This window comes from Anolis sagrei, chromosome Y (genome assembly GCF_037176765.1).
Source record: "Anolis sagrei isolate rAnoSag1 chromosome Y, rAnoSag1.mat, whole genome shotgun sequence".
NCBI classification, from domain to species: domain Eukaryota; kingdom Metazoa; phylum Chordata; class Lepidosauria; order Squamata; family Dactyloidae; genus Anolis; species Anolis sagrei.
The window spans coordinates 11857728-11877227 of NC_090035.1; the positions used below are offsets into that span (position 1 = coordinate 11857728).

The window sequence follows — 19500 nt, forward strand, 5'->3', positions numbered from 1 at the left end:
TATCATGCCAGACCCCTTTCTCTGCCATTCAATTGTGCTGCCACCCCACTTTTCCTAGCCATTGAACCCCCAAAATAAATTCCAAGGAGCATTTAAACATCTGAGGGCAAACCAGATTGGGAAGAGGGAAACGTCTGCATTTCTGCAACCATCCTCCTTCTGCAGAATTTTAAATATTTCAACTTTTTTCCCTTTAATAAAAATACCACAAGTTGGAGATTACAAACTTCATCCAAAAGAGCTTGCATTAGAAGGGTGGTTCCCAACCTTTGGGTCTTTGGGTATTTTGGGCTTCAACTCCCAGAAATCCCAGCCAGTTTACCAGCTGTTAGGAACTGTGGGAGCTCAAATCCAAAACACATGGAGGCCCAAAGGTTGGGTACCACTGCTTTACCAGAACTAGCAAAATCTCTCTCAAAATTTGAGGAACGAGATGATGTTAAAAGAAGTTTGTTGAATTTTTTCTTAATCTCCATTTTTTCTCCTCTCTCTCTGTCCTCCCTTGTTGTACAATATGTACTTCGTTTCACCTTCCAGGCTCCGCAATTTAGAAAAGCAAAGCCATGTTAGCCTTTCAGGTTGGGAAGGAGACATGAAAGGATGTCTACTATAAATATGTGTGTTTGCAAACGCTATTATCTGAACACCCAACAGATTTACCTGATAGCAGTAAAGAATGCTGGAAGAGCAACAACTGCAAATGTGGTTTGTCAGTTCAGACCTCGCTCCAAACCGTAGTTGGCACAAACCATGGGTCCTGAGCTCAGCACAAACCATGGGTCCTGTTTGTTATTGATTTTGCTATGGTTTTATATTATTTCAATGTTTTTAATTGTATTTTATGGTCTTGGTACCTACTGTGAACCACCCCGAGTCACCTGAGGGCTGAGATGGATGGTATATAAATATAGCAAACGAATAAATAAATAAACCACGTTTCTAACTCAACTGCAGAACTATTAGAATTATAGTGAAAGCCTGTAGTGGTACAAAAGCCTGAAACCAGAGCCATCCCTATTGAGTGAGGTGAGAATTTTAAAGGTGCTGATGGACTAAAGGTAAAGGTTTTCCCCTGACATTAAGTCTAGTCGTGTCCGACTCTGGGGGTTGGTGCTCATCTCCATGTCTAAGCTGAAGAGCCAGCGTCATCTGTAGACACCTCCAAGGTCATGTGGCCGGCATGACTGCATGGAGTACCCTTACCTTCCCGCCAAAGCATTACCTATTGATCTACTCACATTTGCATATTTTCAAACTGCTAGGTTGGCAGAAGCTGGGGCTAACAGTGGGAGCTCACCCCACTCCCCGGATTTGAACTGCCAACCTTTTGGTTAGCAAGTTCAGCAGCTCAGCGGTATAATGGACTATAACTCCCAAAATCCTTTATTTGAGGCTTTGCTAGCTGTGACTTGCAGTTCAACATGACCTAGAGAAGTATGGCATCACTTTGAGGAAAGGAGAAGCATCAAAAATAAGAATTCAGAGAGACAGTATGGATTTCCCTCGACTTACTAATTTCGATCACTTATTCGTGAAGTTTCAAGCAATGCCTCTGTTTTTGAGGGACAATGTGCAATGCTCCCTTAGGGTCCTTCCATACAGCCCTATATTCCAAAATATTAAGGCAGAAAATCCCACAATATCTGCTTTGAACTGGGATATCTGAGTCCACACTCAGATACTGTGGGATTTTCTGCCTTGATATTCTGGGATATAGGGCTGTGTGGAAGGGCCCTTAGTTTCCCTTTTTGTTTACAAGTAGAAAACCCCCAAATTTGGTGCCATTACAACCTGTATCCCCATCCCTTCTGAGCTGCGCCGTTTGCGACACCTTTGGCGCATTCGCTTCTGTTAATGGACATGGTTAAGAGCTACCGCTAGTTCAGACAGGAACCAGGTTAAGGATTAGTTGAGGGTCTAGCGGACGCCAAAGATGTATGGATTAAGAAACAGACAAGAGTGAGTGGCCTACAATGGAGGAGAAGGGAGAAAACTGGCAGAGGAGGGAGGTCAACCTGGCCAGTCTCCTACGCATGGACGAACGGACGCTGTTATAGCCGGCAGCAGTATCCTTTTTCCAAGACGAACAAACACAAGCCAAGAGTAAAAACTGTGGTTGAGGAAGAGAGATTGAGTTTGGGATCTGCAGTTTAGGAGCTCTAGGAAACAATCATCGTTGAAGTGGAATTATTGGACTTTAGATTTGTTGTTGTTGTTGTTGTTATTTATTATATTATTGTTGATGATGGTGTTGATGTTGTTTAGGTAAAGGTAAAGGTTGTCCCCTGACATTAAGTCCAGTCGTGTCCGACTCTGGAGGTTGGTGCCGAAGAGCCGGCATTGTCCCTAGACACCTCCAAGGTCATGTGGCTGGCAGGACTGCATGGAGTGCCGTTACCTTCCCAAAGAAGTGGTACCTATTGATCTACTCACATTTGCATGTTTCTGAACTGCTAGTTTGGCTGAAGCTGGGGCTAAAAGCAGAAGCTCACGCTGCCCCCCAGATTCGAACCTGAGACCTTCCAGTTAGCAAGTTCAGCAGCTCAGCTGTTTAACCCACTGTGTCACCCACTAAAGCTGGGGCTAACAGCAGAAGCTCACACCACTCTCCGGATTTGAACCTGCAACCTTTGGGTTTGCAAGTTCAGCAGCTCAGCGGCTTAACCCATTGTGCCACTCGCTAAAACTGGGGCTAACAGCAGAAGCTCACACTGCTCTCCGGATTCGAAGCTGCCACCTTTCAGTTTGCAAGTTCAGCAGCTCAGTGGTTTAACCCACTGTGCTAAAGCTGGGGCTAACAGCGGAAGCTCACACCACTCTCCAGATTCGAACCTGCAACCTTTTAGTTTGCAAGTTCAGCAGCTCAGTGGTTTAACCCACTGAGCCACCCACTAAAGCTGGAGCTAACAGCAGAAGCTCACACTGCTCTCCGGATTCGAACCTGAGACCTTCCAGTTAGCAAGTTCAGCAGCTCAGCGGCTTAACCCACTGTGCTACCTGCTAAAGCTGGGGCTAACAGCGGAAGCTCACACCGCTCTCTGGATTCGAACCTGCAATCTTTCGTTTGCAAGTTCAGCAGCTCAGCGGTTTAATCCACTGTGCCACCCACTAAAGCTGGGGCTAACAGTGGAAGCTCACACCGCTCTCCAGATTCGAACCTGCAACTTTTCGGTTTGCAAGTTCAGCAGCTCAGCGGTTTAACCCATTGTGCCACCCGCTAAAACTGGGGCTAACAGCAGAAGCTCACACCGCTCTCCAGATTCGAACCTGCAACCTTTCAGTTTGCAAGTTCAGCAGCTCAGCAGTTTAACCCACTGTGCTCCTATTATTGTTTATATTGCACTTTTTTCTCTCTAAAGAGACACACAAAGCGGTTCACAATAAAACCAATAGAATACAATTAAAAGCCTAAAAAATAAACAAACATTACAATAGAATTAAACATCAATGGTATTAAAAATAAACCATGAGGACCCTTAAAAGCAATTAAAGGTCGTATCTGTTTTGATCCCACAAGAAGCTTAAGAACTGTGGTGTGTCTTAAGAGTGAAATAGTTTAATGATTTTAATCTGCTCTCAGAGAACTACAGCTCCCAAAATCCTTTAGGAAGAAGGCATGGCAATTCAACATTACATTCAGCCCTATTTAGAGGTGAATTGTTTTTCCTGTTTTGTAATGGACGCTCAAGATAGTCCTGTTATCTTTTGAGGTCCCTCTTTGTCCACTACATGTCCTAATAATATTAATAACAGGGGAAATATTTTGGGGCTACAACTCCCAGAATCCCACAGCTGGGGTGTCCAATGGTTTCTGGAAGCCGGAGTCCAAAAAAAAAAAAGATTCCCCGACCCTAACGTTCTTCTGTATACAAGCTTCTTGAACCTGAGTCTGGGTTGTCCAGTCTGGCAGGATCCAACTTTGACCCATTTTTAGGAAACGAGCAGAACTTGTGTTTACCCTGAAGGGGAAAAAGAGGCGATACTGCAGATGTTAAAAGCAATGAGACAGTCAAAGGAGCTGGAGGGATCCATCCTCGTTTTGAAAACGAACAAAGCAACTTTCGAACATCTATAGATTCCCCCCATCTCTCCCAATCTCAACCTTTCTCCTCTCTTTCTGGTCCAAGATGGGGGATCCAGCTCCTCGGACTGTTCATTGCGAGGGTCTTTGGAGTGACAGGTCAAACATATAGGACAGTTATATGCTATTTAAAGGAGACGGAAGGGGAGGACAACAGGGGACCGGGGAGGGTTTTTGGGGGTCACAGGACGCCTCACCATTCCTTGGGTCATTAGCCACTTGTCTATGGGCTCCATGTCTGAGCTCCCACCTTTACCTCTCCTCTGTGTGTTGAGAACAGAAAGTCCCATTAAGAATAAGGAAGGAGGGGACACGCAAAGAACGCGGTGACAGCCGACAACGAGACAGAGTCAAAACCATATTTTACTGGGGGACAAAGTAGACATCTTCCATTTTCCCACTCCAATCCTGCAACTAAGCCTAAGTATCATGTGCAAAGCTGTAGTGGAATGGGGTTCCTCACACCAAGAAACCCAGAGCAGATCCATTTGTCTGAGTCTCTAGGATCTCTCAACTCACCTCTTTCATGTAGCTTAACATCCTGAGATTAGCTATAAACGTGAAAATATGTGTGTGTGTATGTGGCCAGGGTGTCCGCTTACACAGAGAAGCTCCACAAAGAGCTATAGCTCTCACTACTTAGGAGACACCAAAGGTCCTCCCTCCAGTGACATTGCAGGTATAGTGAGCACCGTAAACATGTCCAAGAGCCCCGCCAATGTCCTCCATAAACACCAGACTGCCCACCACCCAAGTGAAAGCTGTCTTACGGGGACAATTTCATCCTAGATTTTCTGTTTTTCCTCCACCACAGACATCTCAGTGTTTCTGATTCTCTCCATTGGTGTGGAGTTTGCATGACTCCGCCCACTGCCTCTCCTTTAACCCTTTCCTATATTTTTTATGGCACACAGCAAACAGAGGAATTGATCAGTGACTGAACATACTAGAGAAGTTTGGGGAGAATTCACTATGATTTACAGGAGTTGTAGGTCCTGGGATTTATAGTTCACCTGTAATCAATGAGCACTCTGAACTTCACCAAAGATGGACCTGGACCAAACTTGGCACAAAGAGCCCCCATGACCAGCAAAAAAATAGTGAAGGTCTTTGGGTGGAATTCACTTTGATTTGGGGGAGTTGTAGTTCACCTACATCCAGAGAGCACTGTGAACCCAAACACCAATGTAATCTGGACCAAACTATACTGAAATTTTATTATTGGAGGGGTTTGGGGTGGGGGGGAACTGACCTTCCTTTCTGGAAATTCAACCACAACCAGAGAAACAGTGACCTCCACCGATGATGGACCTGGACCAAACTTGGCACACAGAGCCCCCATGACTATCTCAACCTACTGGAGAGGGGTTTGAGGAGACTGACTTACCATAGTGGGAGTTGTAGTTTACCCTACAGACAGAGAGAAGACTGAACCTCACCAATGATGCAACTAGAGCAAACTTGCCAAACATAACAAACTTTAAGTACTGATGGAGTTTTTCGGGTTTGACGTGCCATGATGTGAGTTGTAGTTCACCCACAATCTTATGCATTTGGTATAATTAAAAATTGACTTTTTCAAAGAACCCGAGCAACGTCGGGTACCCAAGCTAGTATGTGTATGTGTGTGTATGTATATGTGTGTGTGTGTGTGTATGCGTGTATATTTATTTAATTATTTACGACATTTATATGCCTTCTCAGAGCGGCTTACAAGTAATATGTAAATACAATATATTATATTATTACCATAGCACAATATTAGTATTATATTATTACTACATTGTACTATACCATTATATTGTAGTATTACTACTAATATTGCATGTAATATAAAATATATAATTATAATATCATTTTATATATATATATGTGTGTGTGTGTATGTATATGTATATTTGTACGAGTGTATGTACACACACACATACACATAAGGACATCGACTTTAACTCAATTCACTTTTGAAGTGAGCTGTCCAGAGATAAATCTCACTGTGTTCGATGGGGCTCCCTTCCGGGAAAATATATGGAAGGCTGTAGCCAAAATGCAAGGCTTGATAGTCTCACAAAGAGGTCTTCAGATGATCAATGTGAGGTCCATCAGAGACCATGCTTCTCATCATCCCTCACAATAGGCTTTGTTGGTTGAGGCTGATAGAAAATGCCACCCAACAACACCTGGAGCACCGCTACTATTGTGCAAACATAAGCCAAGCCAAGTCATGTTCCCTAGGGAATCATTCTGCATTTAAAAGTATTCTCAGGTATGGGTTGAAATCTTGTGTGACCATCTCTGGCATATGTCTTCTTATATCCCTGTCATTGAAACCGAGGTGCAAGGGAAGCTTGTGGAGCGCTTTTGCCTGCCCCTACAAGGAAAACCTACGGCTCTTCTTGGGAAATCTGTTTCCTGTTTGCATTTGTTAAACCTTGAATACGCCAATAACGGCACAATAACGGCATTATGGTCACAAACAGTTAAGCAAGGAGGAAACAGACTACTCCAATAACTTGCTAGGTATTGCTCTTTACATCCTGCCACACATTCCTGCGGGACATCTCTGCAGGGAGGCAAGGTCTGAGAAGGAGGTGGCCTTCCTACACTTTGACCCGTTGGATCTGGGCTGATAAGGACTCTGCTGACAAAAGGAGCCAGGCAGCAATTTCTAGATCTGAAGCAAGGCTTAGATCAGTCAAAGGACACCCTGAGGCTGAGTGCGGCCCTTCAAAGGCTCCCTTTCCCTGGCCCCCAAAAGGAGAGGGCAATTTTCTGTTCTTGTAAGCGTTTTTGAGTAGTAACACAATGCTCTAAACACGCTGCCATGGCCCCTCTGCACTAACCGCTTCTCTAACTTTTTGACATTTCTGGTTCTGGCTTGCTCTGAGTTTTCTGGGCGGTATGGCCATATTCCAGAAGCATTCCCTCCTGACATTTCACCCACTCTGAAGCTCTCCGAAGCGCTAGGTGCTCTTACTGCTTATTACAGGGAAAGCCAGCTGATCCCCAACCCATCTAAAACACAGACATGTGCTTTTCACCTTAAGAACAGACAAGCATCCCGAGCTCTGAGGATGACCTGGGAAGGAATCCCACTGGAGCATTGCAGCGCACCCAAATACCTGGGAGTCACCCTGGACCGTGCTCTGACCTACAAGAAGCACTGCCTGAATATCAAGCAAAAAGTGGGTGCTAGAAACAATATCATACGAAAGCTGACTGGCACAACCTGGGGATCACAACCAGACACAGTGAAGACATCTGCCCTTGTGCTATACTACTCTGCTGCTGAGTATGCATGCCCAGTGTGGAACACATCTCACCACACTAAAACAGTGGATTTGGCTCTTAATGAGACATGCCGCATTATCACAGGGTGTGTGCACCCTACACCACTGGAGAAATTACACTGTTTAGTCAGTATTGCACCACCTGACATCTGCCGGGAAGTAGCAACCTATAGTGAAATGACCAAGGCAGTGACATCTCCAGCTCATCCCTTGTTTGGGTATCAGCCAGCACATCAATGACTTAAACCAAGAAATAGTTTTCTAAGATCTACAGAGACACTCGCTGGAACACCTGAGCAAGCAAGAGTCCAAAAGTGGCAGGCTCAAACCCAGAACCTCAATAAATGGCTGATACCAAATGAGAGACTCCCCCCTGGGCACACAGAAAACTGGGGGACTTGGAAGGCACTGAACAGACTGCGCTCTGGCACCACAAGATGCAGAGCCAAACTTAAGAAATGGGGCCACAAAGTGGAATCCACAACAGGTGGGAAAACTCACACTCCACATGCGAGTGTGGAGAGGAGCAAACCACTGACCACCTGCTGCAATGCAACCTGAGCCCTGCTACATGCACAATGGAGGACCTTCTTGCCGCAACACCAGCTACTGGTCAAAGGACACTCAATCAACCAGCAAGTTTGCACACTTTGTGTTTTGTTTGTTTGTTTGTTTGTTTTGTTAAAAATGTAATACAACTGTCTGGTTGCTCCTGACACAAATAAATAAAACCCACATTCATGGCAGGCATCCTCAGAGGTTGTGAGGTCTGTTGGAAACAAGGCCAGTGGGGTTTATATATCTGTTGAACGTACACCGATATATAAGCCACAAGCAAATCATGAAAATGAACAAAATCTGTCTACCAGTAATTAAAAAACTCTAAATCAGGACAGTAAATAAAGAACAACAACAAAAAGCAGGGGAATTCCAGACAAGAAACAATCAGGGCCAGCTAACACCTCCCAACAAAGGGCCCTCCCAGGCAGCAACCAGCCAGACCTTGAAGTTGCAAGGCTATTAACCAAGGTGGCAAATTGCAACATTCACACCTGCCTCCAGCATTCAAGAGTTCTTTCTCCCACTCTGGACATTCCACAGATATACACACCATTGCCTAGTTTCCAACAGACCTCACAACTTCTGAGGATGTCTGCCATAGATGTGGGCAAAACATCAGGAGAGAGTGCTTCTGGAACATGGCCATACAGCCCGGAAAACTCACAGCAACCCTGTGATTCCAGCTATGAAAGCCTTCGACAACACATTAAACTTCACAACCTCTGAGGATGCCTGCTATAGATGTGGGTGAAACATCAGGAGAGAATGCTTCTGGAACATGGTCATACAGCCCGGAAAACTCACAGCAACCCTGCGATTCCAGCTATGAAAGCCTTCGACAACACATTAAACCTCACAACGTCTGAGGATGCCTGCCATAGATGTGGGTGAAACATCAGGAGAAAATGCTTCTGGAACATGGCCATACAGGTGGGAAAACTCACAGCAACCCAGTGATTCTGGCCATGAAAGCCTTCGACAGCACATTTCCTCTCCTGTTTCCTACTATGATTTTGTAGTTTGTTGTTCGGGCTTGGCCCCATGTAAGCCGCTCTGAGTCCTCGTTGGGGAGATGGTGGCGGGGTATAGATAAAGATTATTATTATTATTATTATTATTATTATTATTATTATTATTATGAGCTCATATATAGTACTGGCTAAGCTACACTTCACTATAGATACCGATATCCCTACGATAAGATCCTCTACCTTCTTTTGTAGTAGTCAGAAAGAAAGTTCTACCAGAACTTGTTGTCATGCCAGTTGGCCCCATTGCAAAGCCACATCTCTACAGAAAAGCTTGCCTTTGCTTGGAGGCAAAGAGCAAAACTTAGGTTCATCCAATGGCAGCAATGCCCTTGCTCTCCAGCTTCTATTGCTTTCATTAGAAATTGGACTGCAACTCCCAACTGGTTATGCTGGTCTGGGGTATGCTAGGAATGATAATCCCCCAAACCCTGGCCCTTCTCTCAGAGTGGTTTCTTTCCTTTTCTCATGCTCTGTTTCTCTTAATGCCAGATACGTTCAGACCCATTGCTTCCTTAGGAAGTCCACAAAGGCTATCCCATAAAGTAAAGATGGCTCCCTTGCACCCCCAGGAGGACACAATGCAGAATGGAAGGAAGGACTCCATATTACTTCAGCTATCAGAAAGTAAACAAAGTAAACAAAGCTGAAACTGCAGGTGAGGAGTGTATTTTTTAATCTAAAAAAAGGTCCTTCTATATATTCAGTGAATAGGACCAAGAGGGATCTTTGTGCCCCAAATCCAGCCCAGGCTCCAGGCCTAAAAATCCCACCTTCAATCAAAAGAGAGAAAGGGTCCTAGGGGGAAATACCTGCTTTTCAAGAAAGATCGCCTCCTGCCTGACTCAGTGCAAGAAAGTGATATCATATGGAAATTACCCCGCTAAATGCCTTCCGGTTCCTTCTGGAAGTCACAACTGAGGATCCTGAAACCATTTTTCTAAGAAAATATTCTTTTGCAAGGCAAGGCCTTCCCAACCTTCAGGAATACAAAGCTGCGGAATAGCACGGAAGAGAGCCTATCGGTGCCGCCAGGAAGGCCAGAGACTGGATTTCCTCCACTCAAAATGAAAGAGAGCAGAGAAGTAACCTACCCCTGCCGTAGTCTGTTTCCGGACATCCAGGGCAGACGCCAGTCCTTTGACGGCCTTGGGGTCTTCGTAGGTCACCCTGAAACAAAAGGAAAACGAGGATGGTTAAGATTCAACAGCAAGGCTCACGGGAGAAGCCAGAAGTCCTTTAGTGTTATGGGCATCAATTCAGTAGCCTACTACACTAAGCATACACTTTAAAGAGATTTAAAGATGGACTCAAAGCCAGCCTTAAAAACTCTGGCATAGACATTGAGAACTGGGAAGCCCTGGCCCTTGAGCGCTCCAGCTGGAGGTCAGCCGTGACCAGCAGTGCTGCAGAATTTGAAGAGGAACGAATGGAGGGTGAAAGAGAGAAACGTGCCAAGGGGAAGGCGCGTCAAGCCAACACCGACTGGGACCGCCTTCCACCTGGAAACCAATGTGCTCACTGCGGAAGAAGATGCAGAGCAAGAATAGAGCTCCACAACCACCTACAGAGTCACAGGAATTCTGATCCTGGAAGACTATCCTACTCAGCCAATGAGGGATCGCCTAAGTAAGTAAATAACACTATGCAACAAAATTTGACAAAAAAAATCCGTTCTTGGTTTGAAACTGTTATTGCTGTTTAATTGTGTAGTGCTCTTGAGGATGCCTGCCATAGATGCAGGCGAAACGACAGGAGAGAACGCTTCTGGAACATGGTCATACATCCCGGAAAACTCACAACCCTGTGCCATACTTACTTTGAAAATAGTTGTCAGAAACTGTCAGAAATATTAAATATTAACTAGATATTTTTAATTACAAAAATGTGAGTCAAGCACTGAAAAAGGGTTAAATGGATGCAATGACTCAGCAAAAGCTGCCGTTCTATATAAGCAGGTATGTTTGTAGCATAACAGCCCTTGGTCTTTGAGAGGTCTCTGTGGGAGATGGGCATCAGTGTGTTAGGTAGGCTTCAGTATAAGTAAGCCTCTGTCTGGAGAAAGGCCTCAGTCTGAGAGAGCCTACAAACCATCAAGGAGGTTAAGATAATCTGGGGAGGCCCTGCTCCCGATCCCACCACCCTTGCAAGCGCAATTGGTGGGGATGAGAAACAGGGCCGTCTCAGCGGTGGCTCCTTGGCTGTGGAACCTCCTCCCCAGTGAAAGCAGGACTGCCCCCTTTCGCAAAAAAAAAAAACAAAAAAAAACCAACAACTTAAAACCTGGCTACGGGATCAAGCATTTGAGAATTGAATGCAGCAATCTGGAGTTGTTTTTATGAGACCGGCCATGGACTGACTTTGACCTTGGACTACGATTTTGATCTAGTGCAGTGGTTCTCAACCTTGCTAATGCTGTGACCCCTTAATGCAGTTCCATATGTTGTGGTGACCCCCAACCGTAATATTGTTTTCGTTGCTACTTGATACCTGTGATTTTACTACTGTTATGAACAGTAATGTAAATATCCGATATGCAGGATGTATTTTCATTCACTGGACTAAATTGAGCACAAATACCCAATATGCCCAAATGTGAATGCTAGTGGGGTTGGGGGGAGGATTGATTTTGTAATTTGGGAGTTGTAATTGCTGGGATTTATAGTTCACCTATCATCAAAGAGCATTCTGAACTCCACTAGCGATGGATTTAAACCGAACTTGGCACGCAGAACTCCCCTGACCAACAGAAAACACTGGAAGGGTTTTGTGGACATTGACCTTGAGTTTGGGAGTTGTAGTTCACCTACATCCAGAGCAGTGCTATGGATTCATGCAACAATGGATCTGGACCAAACTTGGCATGAATACTCCGTATGCCCAAATGTGAACACTGGTGGGGTCTTGGGGAAAATAGATCTTGACATTTGGGTAGTTTTTGGGATTCATGGTAGGTAAAGGTAGTCCCCTGACATTAAGTCCAGTCACGTCTGACTCTGGGGTGTGGTGCTCATCTCCATTTCTAAGCCGAGGAGCCAGCGTTGTCCGTAGACACCTCCAAGCTCATGTGGCCATAGGCATGACTGCATGGAGCGCCATTACCTTCCTGCCAGAGCGGTACCTATTGATCTACTCACATTTGCATGGATTCAAACTGCTAGGTTGGCAGAAGCTAGGGCTGACAGCAAAAGCTCATGCCGCTCCCCAGAATTGAACCTGCGACCTTTCGATCAACAAGCTCAGCAGCTCAGTGCTTTAACCCACTGCGCCACTGGGGGCTCCATGGGATTTATAGTTCACCTACCATCAAAGAGCATTCTGAACTCGACCAACAATAGAATTGGGTCAAACTTCCCACACAGAATCCCAATGACCAACAGAAAACGCGATGTTTTCTGATGGTCTTTGGCGACCCCTTTGACACCCTCTCGCGACCCCCTCAGGGGTCCCGACCCCCAGGTTGAGAAAAACTGATCTAGTGTAATTTTAAATGAATGTTTATTATTGTTTTTAACTGTTTATTTTAATTTATGTTCGGCTTCCAATGGTTACCTGTTGTAAAGCCGTCCTGAGTCCCCCCTTTGGGGTTGAAGACAGGGTACAAATGCTTGAAGTAAATACATAAATAAATAAATAGAAGCGCTTACTATTTTCCCCTTAGAAGAGATGGGTTTAGAATAGCTCAGACCCAGTTCTTTACTCAGAAGAAATGCAGTTAGTTCTTTATCATTGTAAACAAATCTTTTTATGATTTTTAAGACTCTGCCTGCCAAAGCTCTCAATTCTTCACAGCCACATCACACGGCACTTCACGCTTTGTTTGCTAATGAGCTGAAGGCTCAACTTTTGTATCCTGTTTGTTTCTGGATGCTCTGCTGTTTATTTTAGGGTAGTTTTCCTTAACAATTTGAACCCATGGCTCCATTGAGTCCTAGTCTCCAAGGCAGCAGAAAACAAGGCCTGCTCCTTCTTCCTTATGACATCCTTTCAGATAGTTAAACATGGCTCCTCTCATGTCTCCTCTCAACCTTCTCTTCTGAGGCTAAACAGACCCGGCTCTTTAAGCCACTCCTCAAAGGGATTCATGGTCTCCAGATCTTTGATCCTTTCACTCACCCTCTTCCTCTGGACACCTTCCAGATTTGAGTCAATAGCCATGCTTTCTCCAGAATTACACATAGAGGGATGGATTCAGCTAAAGGCCTTGAGTTTGGCACAGGTGTGCTGGAGAATTTGAAAAGGTATTACAGCTAGGAGGGAGTTTTAAAAACACAGATCACACCAGGAATCATACTGTGTTCGATTCTGGGCACCGAAATTGAAGGGAGATGTTGACTATGAGCTGGAAAATGTCCAGAGGAGGGTAACTCAAAGGATCTGGAGAACAAGACCTATGAGGAATGGCTGAAAGACCTGGGCATGTTTAGCCTGCAGAAGAGAAGGCTGAAAGGAGACATGATGAGGGCCATGCATCAAGAGAAGAGGGGAAGTCCTAGGGAGGAGGGAGCAAGCTTGTTTTCTGCTGCCCTGGAGACTAGGATGTGGAACAATGGCTTCAAACAACAGAAAAGGAAATTCCACCTGAATAAGAGGAAGAACTTCCTGACTGTGAGAGCTGTTCAGCAGTGGAACTCTCTGCTCCAGAGTGTGGTGGAGGCTCCTTCTTTGGAGGCTTTTAAACAGAGGCTGCATGGCCATCTGTCAGGGGTGCTTTGAATGTGACTGTCCTTTTTCTTGGCAGAATGGGGTTGGAATGGATGGCCCACCAGGTCTCTTCCAAACCGCATTGAGTCGCCTGTTAAGGGCTGAAAAATGCGGTATAGAAATAAAGCAAATAAATAAATAAAACACTATGATTCTACAAACAAAGAAAATCAGTTCAGCATCAGGTCTAATTGCCTGCTCTGCCACTGATGGGAGATAGCAATGGAAAAAAGAAGGCAGAGCATACAGTAGTTCCCCAAGGGTTGCAGAACTGCCACTCCCAGCAAAGCCAATGGCGGAGAATGCTGAGAGTTGGACTTCAACAACATTCTGGACCAAACCAGATGTCAGCAAGAGATCAACCTGCTGTTCTGGCAAGCTAAGGACTTGAAGGCTGAGGGGCATCTGTTACCCAACAGTGAGCTCCTTTGAAATGAAGCCAAACGATACGTACGTCTTGCGCTGATCCGCTAAGGTGCCACCACCCCTCGTCTGTGCAAACATATCGAAGTCATCGCGGGGATTGGGCTGCGGGAGGGAGCTGAGCGTCCCACTGACGCTGTTTGTGCCCAAATCTGTAAAGACACAGGAAAGGGGGAATGAGAACATGGTAGGAAAAGCATTCTCGGTCCGGAGGGGTCTCAGGCACCTTTGAGAACATGACAAAAGCTGTGGAGCCACCCACCAGTAAAACACACATAGAATCAAGAAGGAAACGGCATAAAGTAAGTGGAGCCCATTCACACTGCCTTGGGACTTGGGTTCAAATCCCCTTTTGGCCATGGAAAACCTATTGGGTGTTCCTGGGCAAGTCAGGCTCTCTCTGCCTCAGATGGAGGAAAAGGCAAGCTGCCTGTGAGAAATAAAGGCCAAGAAAAACCCATGATTGGTAAACTGGAAGCAATGATTTTAATCTCCTTTCTTTTCCTGATCTATTTGCTACTTGTGTTCTCTTCATCATCAGAGAGACAACCTCATCCTCTCTCATACTAACTTGTGAATTTTAATTCAATGTTGATTGTCACCCTCTTCTGATTTTTAGATTATTGTTATTATTATTACTACCCTGTTTTTTAACTCTAAAAAAAGGAGACAAAGCGGCATTTTCCTATGTCATGTAAGGTCGACAAAAACTTTTAAACATTATTATCATCATCATCATCATCATCATCAACATCATTATTATTACATTTATTATTTTACTCCCTTTATTATTATTGGAAGGATACGTAAACACACTGACATTGAAGAAGGTTAGAATTATGGTTTAATCAGAGTTGGACAGTGTTATCTTAAATTACACTTTTTTTGTAAATATTCAAAAACATTTGATCTACTGATGCCTCAATCAATGTAATTGTATTGGTATCTATTTTTATTTTGAAATTTATCATTAGCTGCAGCATTTCCCACACTCGGCTTATACTCGAGTCAATACGTTTTCCCAGTTTTTTGTGGTAAAATTAGGTGCCTCGGTTTATATTCGGGTCGGCTTATAAAGTATATATGGTAGGTAGAATATCTAAAGAATGGCCCATAATATTATGGAGTGATTAAAAATACCCTGTCAGAAAGAAGAGCAAGATTATGATATATATTGTACAGTTAGGTTCCTTTTGAAGATTTGATGTAAATGTTACATATATATACTGTATATACTCGAGCCTAGTTTTTCAGCCCTTTGTAGGCTGAAAAAGCTCCACTCGGTTTATACTTGAGTCAAGGTTATTTATTATTTTACTCTGTTACTAGTATTATTTTTATTTCATGTATTATTTTATTCTCTTTATTATTATTACATTTGCAGTATTTTACCCTATTATTATTATTATTATTATGACATTTATTATTTAACACTATTTATGATTATTATTACATTTATTATTTTATTTTTATTGCATTTATTATTTTACTCTATTATTACTATTATTGCATTTCCATTATTTTACTTTATTATTATTATTATATTTATTATTTTGTTCTATTATTGTTGGAAGAATACGTAAGTACATTTACATTGAAGATATGTAATGATTTAATCAGAGTTGGGAAGTCTTATCTCAAATTACAGTTTTATGTAAATATTAATAAACATTTCACCTCCTGATGCCTCAATTAATGTAATTTTATTGGTATCTATTTTTATTTTGAAATTTACCTGTAGTGGCTGCATTTCCCACCCTCGGCTTATACTCGAATCAATATGTTTTCCCAGTTTTTTGTGGTAAAATTAGGTGCCTCGGCTTATATTCGGGCCGGCTTATACTCAAGTATATACGGTATATACATACAAACACACACACATTGCTTGTTAAGAGCTTTTATAGAACAAAATATTCCAAGACTATCTCAGTGTAAAGTTGGGAGGTTTTCTTTCAAATATGATACATATGTTTTACAATCATTAGAAAGTGTAGATTTTCTACTTTTAATTGGTGGCTTTATATACCAATAGTTAGGTGTATATCTTTACTTATGTTGTAATGCGTACACTTTGGAAATAATAATTTAAATATGGAAGAAAAGAAACAAACTGGCAGCCAGTGGAGCTGCTGCAATAAAGGGTTATCCACTCCCCATTCAGAAAAAGAGCCCCAAGAACCTGTCCTATGGACCCACTTTGTGCCATCCCCATTTGCAAAACACCTACTGGCCTAAAGAACACGTTGGTCACTCACCGATTCCAGCCAGTTGGGAAGAAAGCGTGGCAGTAGGAGCCGTGTTCCCAACCATGGGGCTGACCACCGCAGGAGAGCCGGGCCCCAAGTCTATCAAGTTGTCTTCAGTCACCTCGCTAAGAACCTATTGGGTCATTCGTGACAACAGAAAGTGGTCACACGCAAGGCAGAGAAGTGAGCATATGCGCAAGATCTGGAAGCCAAGCTGGTCCCTTTCTTTTGTTATACATAATTTGTGTTGCAGTTTCTGGAGCAGCAGAAAACATGGTCCAAATAGGGTTTCGCCATGTCACCTCTTGGTCTTCTCCCCTCCCATCTAAACATACTCAACTCCTCAAGCCGTCCCTCATATGGATTGCTTTCCAGTCCTCTGAGCAGCAACAAAGGTATCACAATCAGGAGTGAAACACTGCACTCTCTTTACTGATGTACATTTGAACGGTTTTTAGTCAGTTTTGATATTATGGTACTACTAGCCGTCCCCTGCCACGCGTTGCTGTGGCCCACTCTGGTGGTCATTGGGGTTCTGTGTGGGAAATTTGGCCCAATTCTAGCATTGGTGGGGTTCAGAATGCTCTTTGATTGTAGGTGAACCATAAATCCCAGCAACTACAATTCCCAAATGTCAAGGTCTATTTTCCCCAAACTCCATCAGTGTTCACATTTGTGCATATTGAGTATTCATGCCAAGTTTGGTCCAGATCCATCATTGTTTGAGTCCACAGTGCTCTCTGGATGTAGGTGAACTACAACTCCAAAACCAAAGGACACTGCCCACCATATCCTTCCAGTATTTTCTGTTGGTCATGGGAGAACTGTGTGCTAAGTTTGGTTCAATTCCATCGTTGGTGGGCTTCAGAATGCTCTTTGATTGTAGGTGAACTATAAATCCCAGCAACTACAACACCAAAATGACAAAATCAATGTTTTGAGTGAAGAACATACATTGGGTTGTTAGGTGCCTTGTGTCCAAATTAGGTGTCAATTCATCCAGTGGCTTTTGACTTCTGTTAATCCCACAAACAAACATTATATTTTTATTTATATAGATAGGAAGTTGCATTCTGAACTTGGACTCAATATTGGCATCCATGGCTTTCCAGGGTTTTGTCTTGTACTTTTTACTCTCCTGACTTGGAGGGGCCAATTTTTCCTTTCTAGTGGTCTCCCATCCAAGTCCTAACCAAACATATCCCAACACAAAACAAGAGCAAGGATGGTGGGAATGTCACTCTACCCAGTGGCTGTGAGTTCCACAGTTTTGCCAGGCACTGGCAAGACATTATTATTACTACTACTACTACTGATAATAATAATAATAATAATAATAATAATAATAATAATAATAATAACAACAACAACACCTTATTTATATTCCGCCCTTCTCACCCCGAAAGGAACTCGGGGAGGATCACAGTACATATACACAGCAAACATTCAGTGCCGCTTTTGTATAGACAATACACAGACAGACAGAACAGATGGAAGTGGTTTGTTTCGACTCAGTGTCCAGCTGTTTCTGGTGCCATTGAAGGCTGGGCTTGAATCAAAGGGGTGCTGCTGCTCTATCCTCTATGGTGAAGAGCCATCAGGACTTCCTCCTTCCTTTTGGTTGCCCAGCATTTTCTGATCTTCGTTCTTTATGGCGTTGTAAAACACCTCCCCCGCTTTTTAGTGGTATCTAATTTCTCTAATCACAGCTAAAGCTGTTTTCGAATTACTTAGGTAAACAATGAGCTAGGCTAACAGTTGGCAGCTCACACCAACCCGGGGCTTCGAACTTGCAACATTTTGGTTGATAGATCTTATAATTGCTGATGATTTACCAGCTGTGCTAAACCTCCAGCCTACTACTATTATTATTATCATCATCATCATTATTATTTTTTTCTGGTGTCCCGAGGTGAGTCACAACATAGTAAAAAACACATCAACAAAAAATACACATATGAAAACGTATTTTCTTACCCCGTTGCTAGCATTCTGCGCAGACCGCCCCAACCGATACCGTTCAAACCTAGGAGCAAACAGAGGAGTCTTCATGCACTCAGCAAAAAAGGTGGAAGGTGAAAGAAGGCAATTCAAAATCATATAAAGACCAACTATGGCTGTCAGATGCCTTTCAGCACAGCTAGAAACTGTACTCTCTACTCTAATGCACTCTGGGTTCTTTTTATGAAAGAAAATGCAGGATACAAATAATAATAATAATAATAATAATAATAATAATAATAATAACCCAAAACCTCCAAGTCCTTATCATGAAAGCTGTCAGAAGTAGAAAGGAACACATTTAGCCAGGCCTTGATAATGATTGCTGCTTCATCCTCAGCAATCCCTGGCTTGGTAGTTTGGTGAGGCATGAAAGCCCTGTATCTGAGATTTCTATGGCCTCTCCCCAGCCCCCCAACTGAAAATCCCAGGATTCAATAAGGTGGAAGTGTGGCAATTCATTCCTGGAGCAGAACCACATCAGAATGACACAATGCCTGGTTCTAAGCAGTTAAAGAGAAAGGTAATAAATTATTATTATTATTATTATTATTATTATTATTATTATTATTAAAATATGTATTGTTATTATTACTGTTGTTGATGTTGTTGTTAAAACATGTATTGGTACATTTGAGTAGCCAGGTTTGGTAGGGAAATGAAGGCAGCAGAAATATGATCTGAGGCCGAGGAAATGCGCACTTGCAGAGAAGGCCGGCATACCTCTCATATCGAAGGAAGACGTTGTTCAAGTCATCGTTTACGTGGAGTAGCTCTTCTGTGACTTCCTCATTGGACACGCGGGAGATCAGTTCCACAATCCGCTGTTGCATGGCTCGGCAAGTCCGGTTCAGCTCCTGCGGAGAATGCAAAGAACAGAGCTCAGTGGAAAACAGTCTTTTTGAGAGGGATCTAGGACCCCCAGCTGAACATGAGTCAACAGTGTGATGCGGCAGCTAAAAAGGCAAATGAAACAGGATATGGATGAGTGGCACTGTTGTAGTCCAAGTCTGGGAATCACCTCTGTACTTAACACACACTCCAGTCCAAGATAAAATAGCAAAGCAGTTTACTGAAGTAAAGCATTGCGGTGGTGCAATGGGTTAAACCTTTGTGCTGGCAAGACTGCTGACCGACAGGTCAGCCGTTCAAATCCAGGGAGAGCGGGT

The 19500-nt window shown here is 43.4% G+C and overlaps 1 protein-coding gene across 7 annotated transcripts in view; it reads right to left on the minus strand.

Annotated features, from left to right (window-relative positions):
* Positions 1–19500, minus strand: part of LOC132782118 (TOM1-like protein 2) — a 50878-nt gene that overhangs the window by 10188 nt on the left and 21190 nt on the right. For 4 of the 7 annotated variants that reach the window (XM_067461254.1, XM_067461252.1, XM_067461248.1 and 1 more), the window contains exons 8-12: positions 19055–19188; positions 18308–18356; positions 16340–16463; positions 14116–14236; positions 10052–10127 (exon numbers count right to left, since the gene is read on the minus strand). In XM_067461254.1, coding sequence (XP_067317355.1) covers positions 10052–10127; positions 14116–14236; positions 16340–16463; positions 18308–18356; positions 19055–19188 — 504 coding nt within the window. Of the gene's footprint in view, positions 1–4278; positions 4345–10051; positions 10128–14115; positions 14237–16339; positions 16464–18307; positions 18357–19054; positions 19189–19500 lie in introns of all 7 variants that reach the window. The other 3 variants (XM_067461251.1, XM_067461253.1, XM_067461247.1) reach the window with 1 other exon arrangement.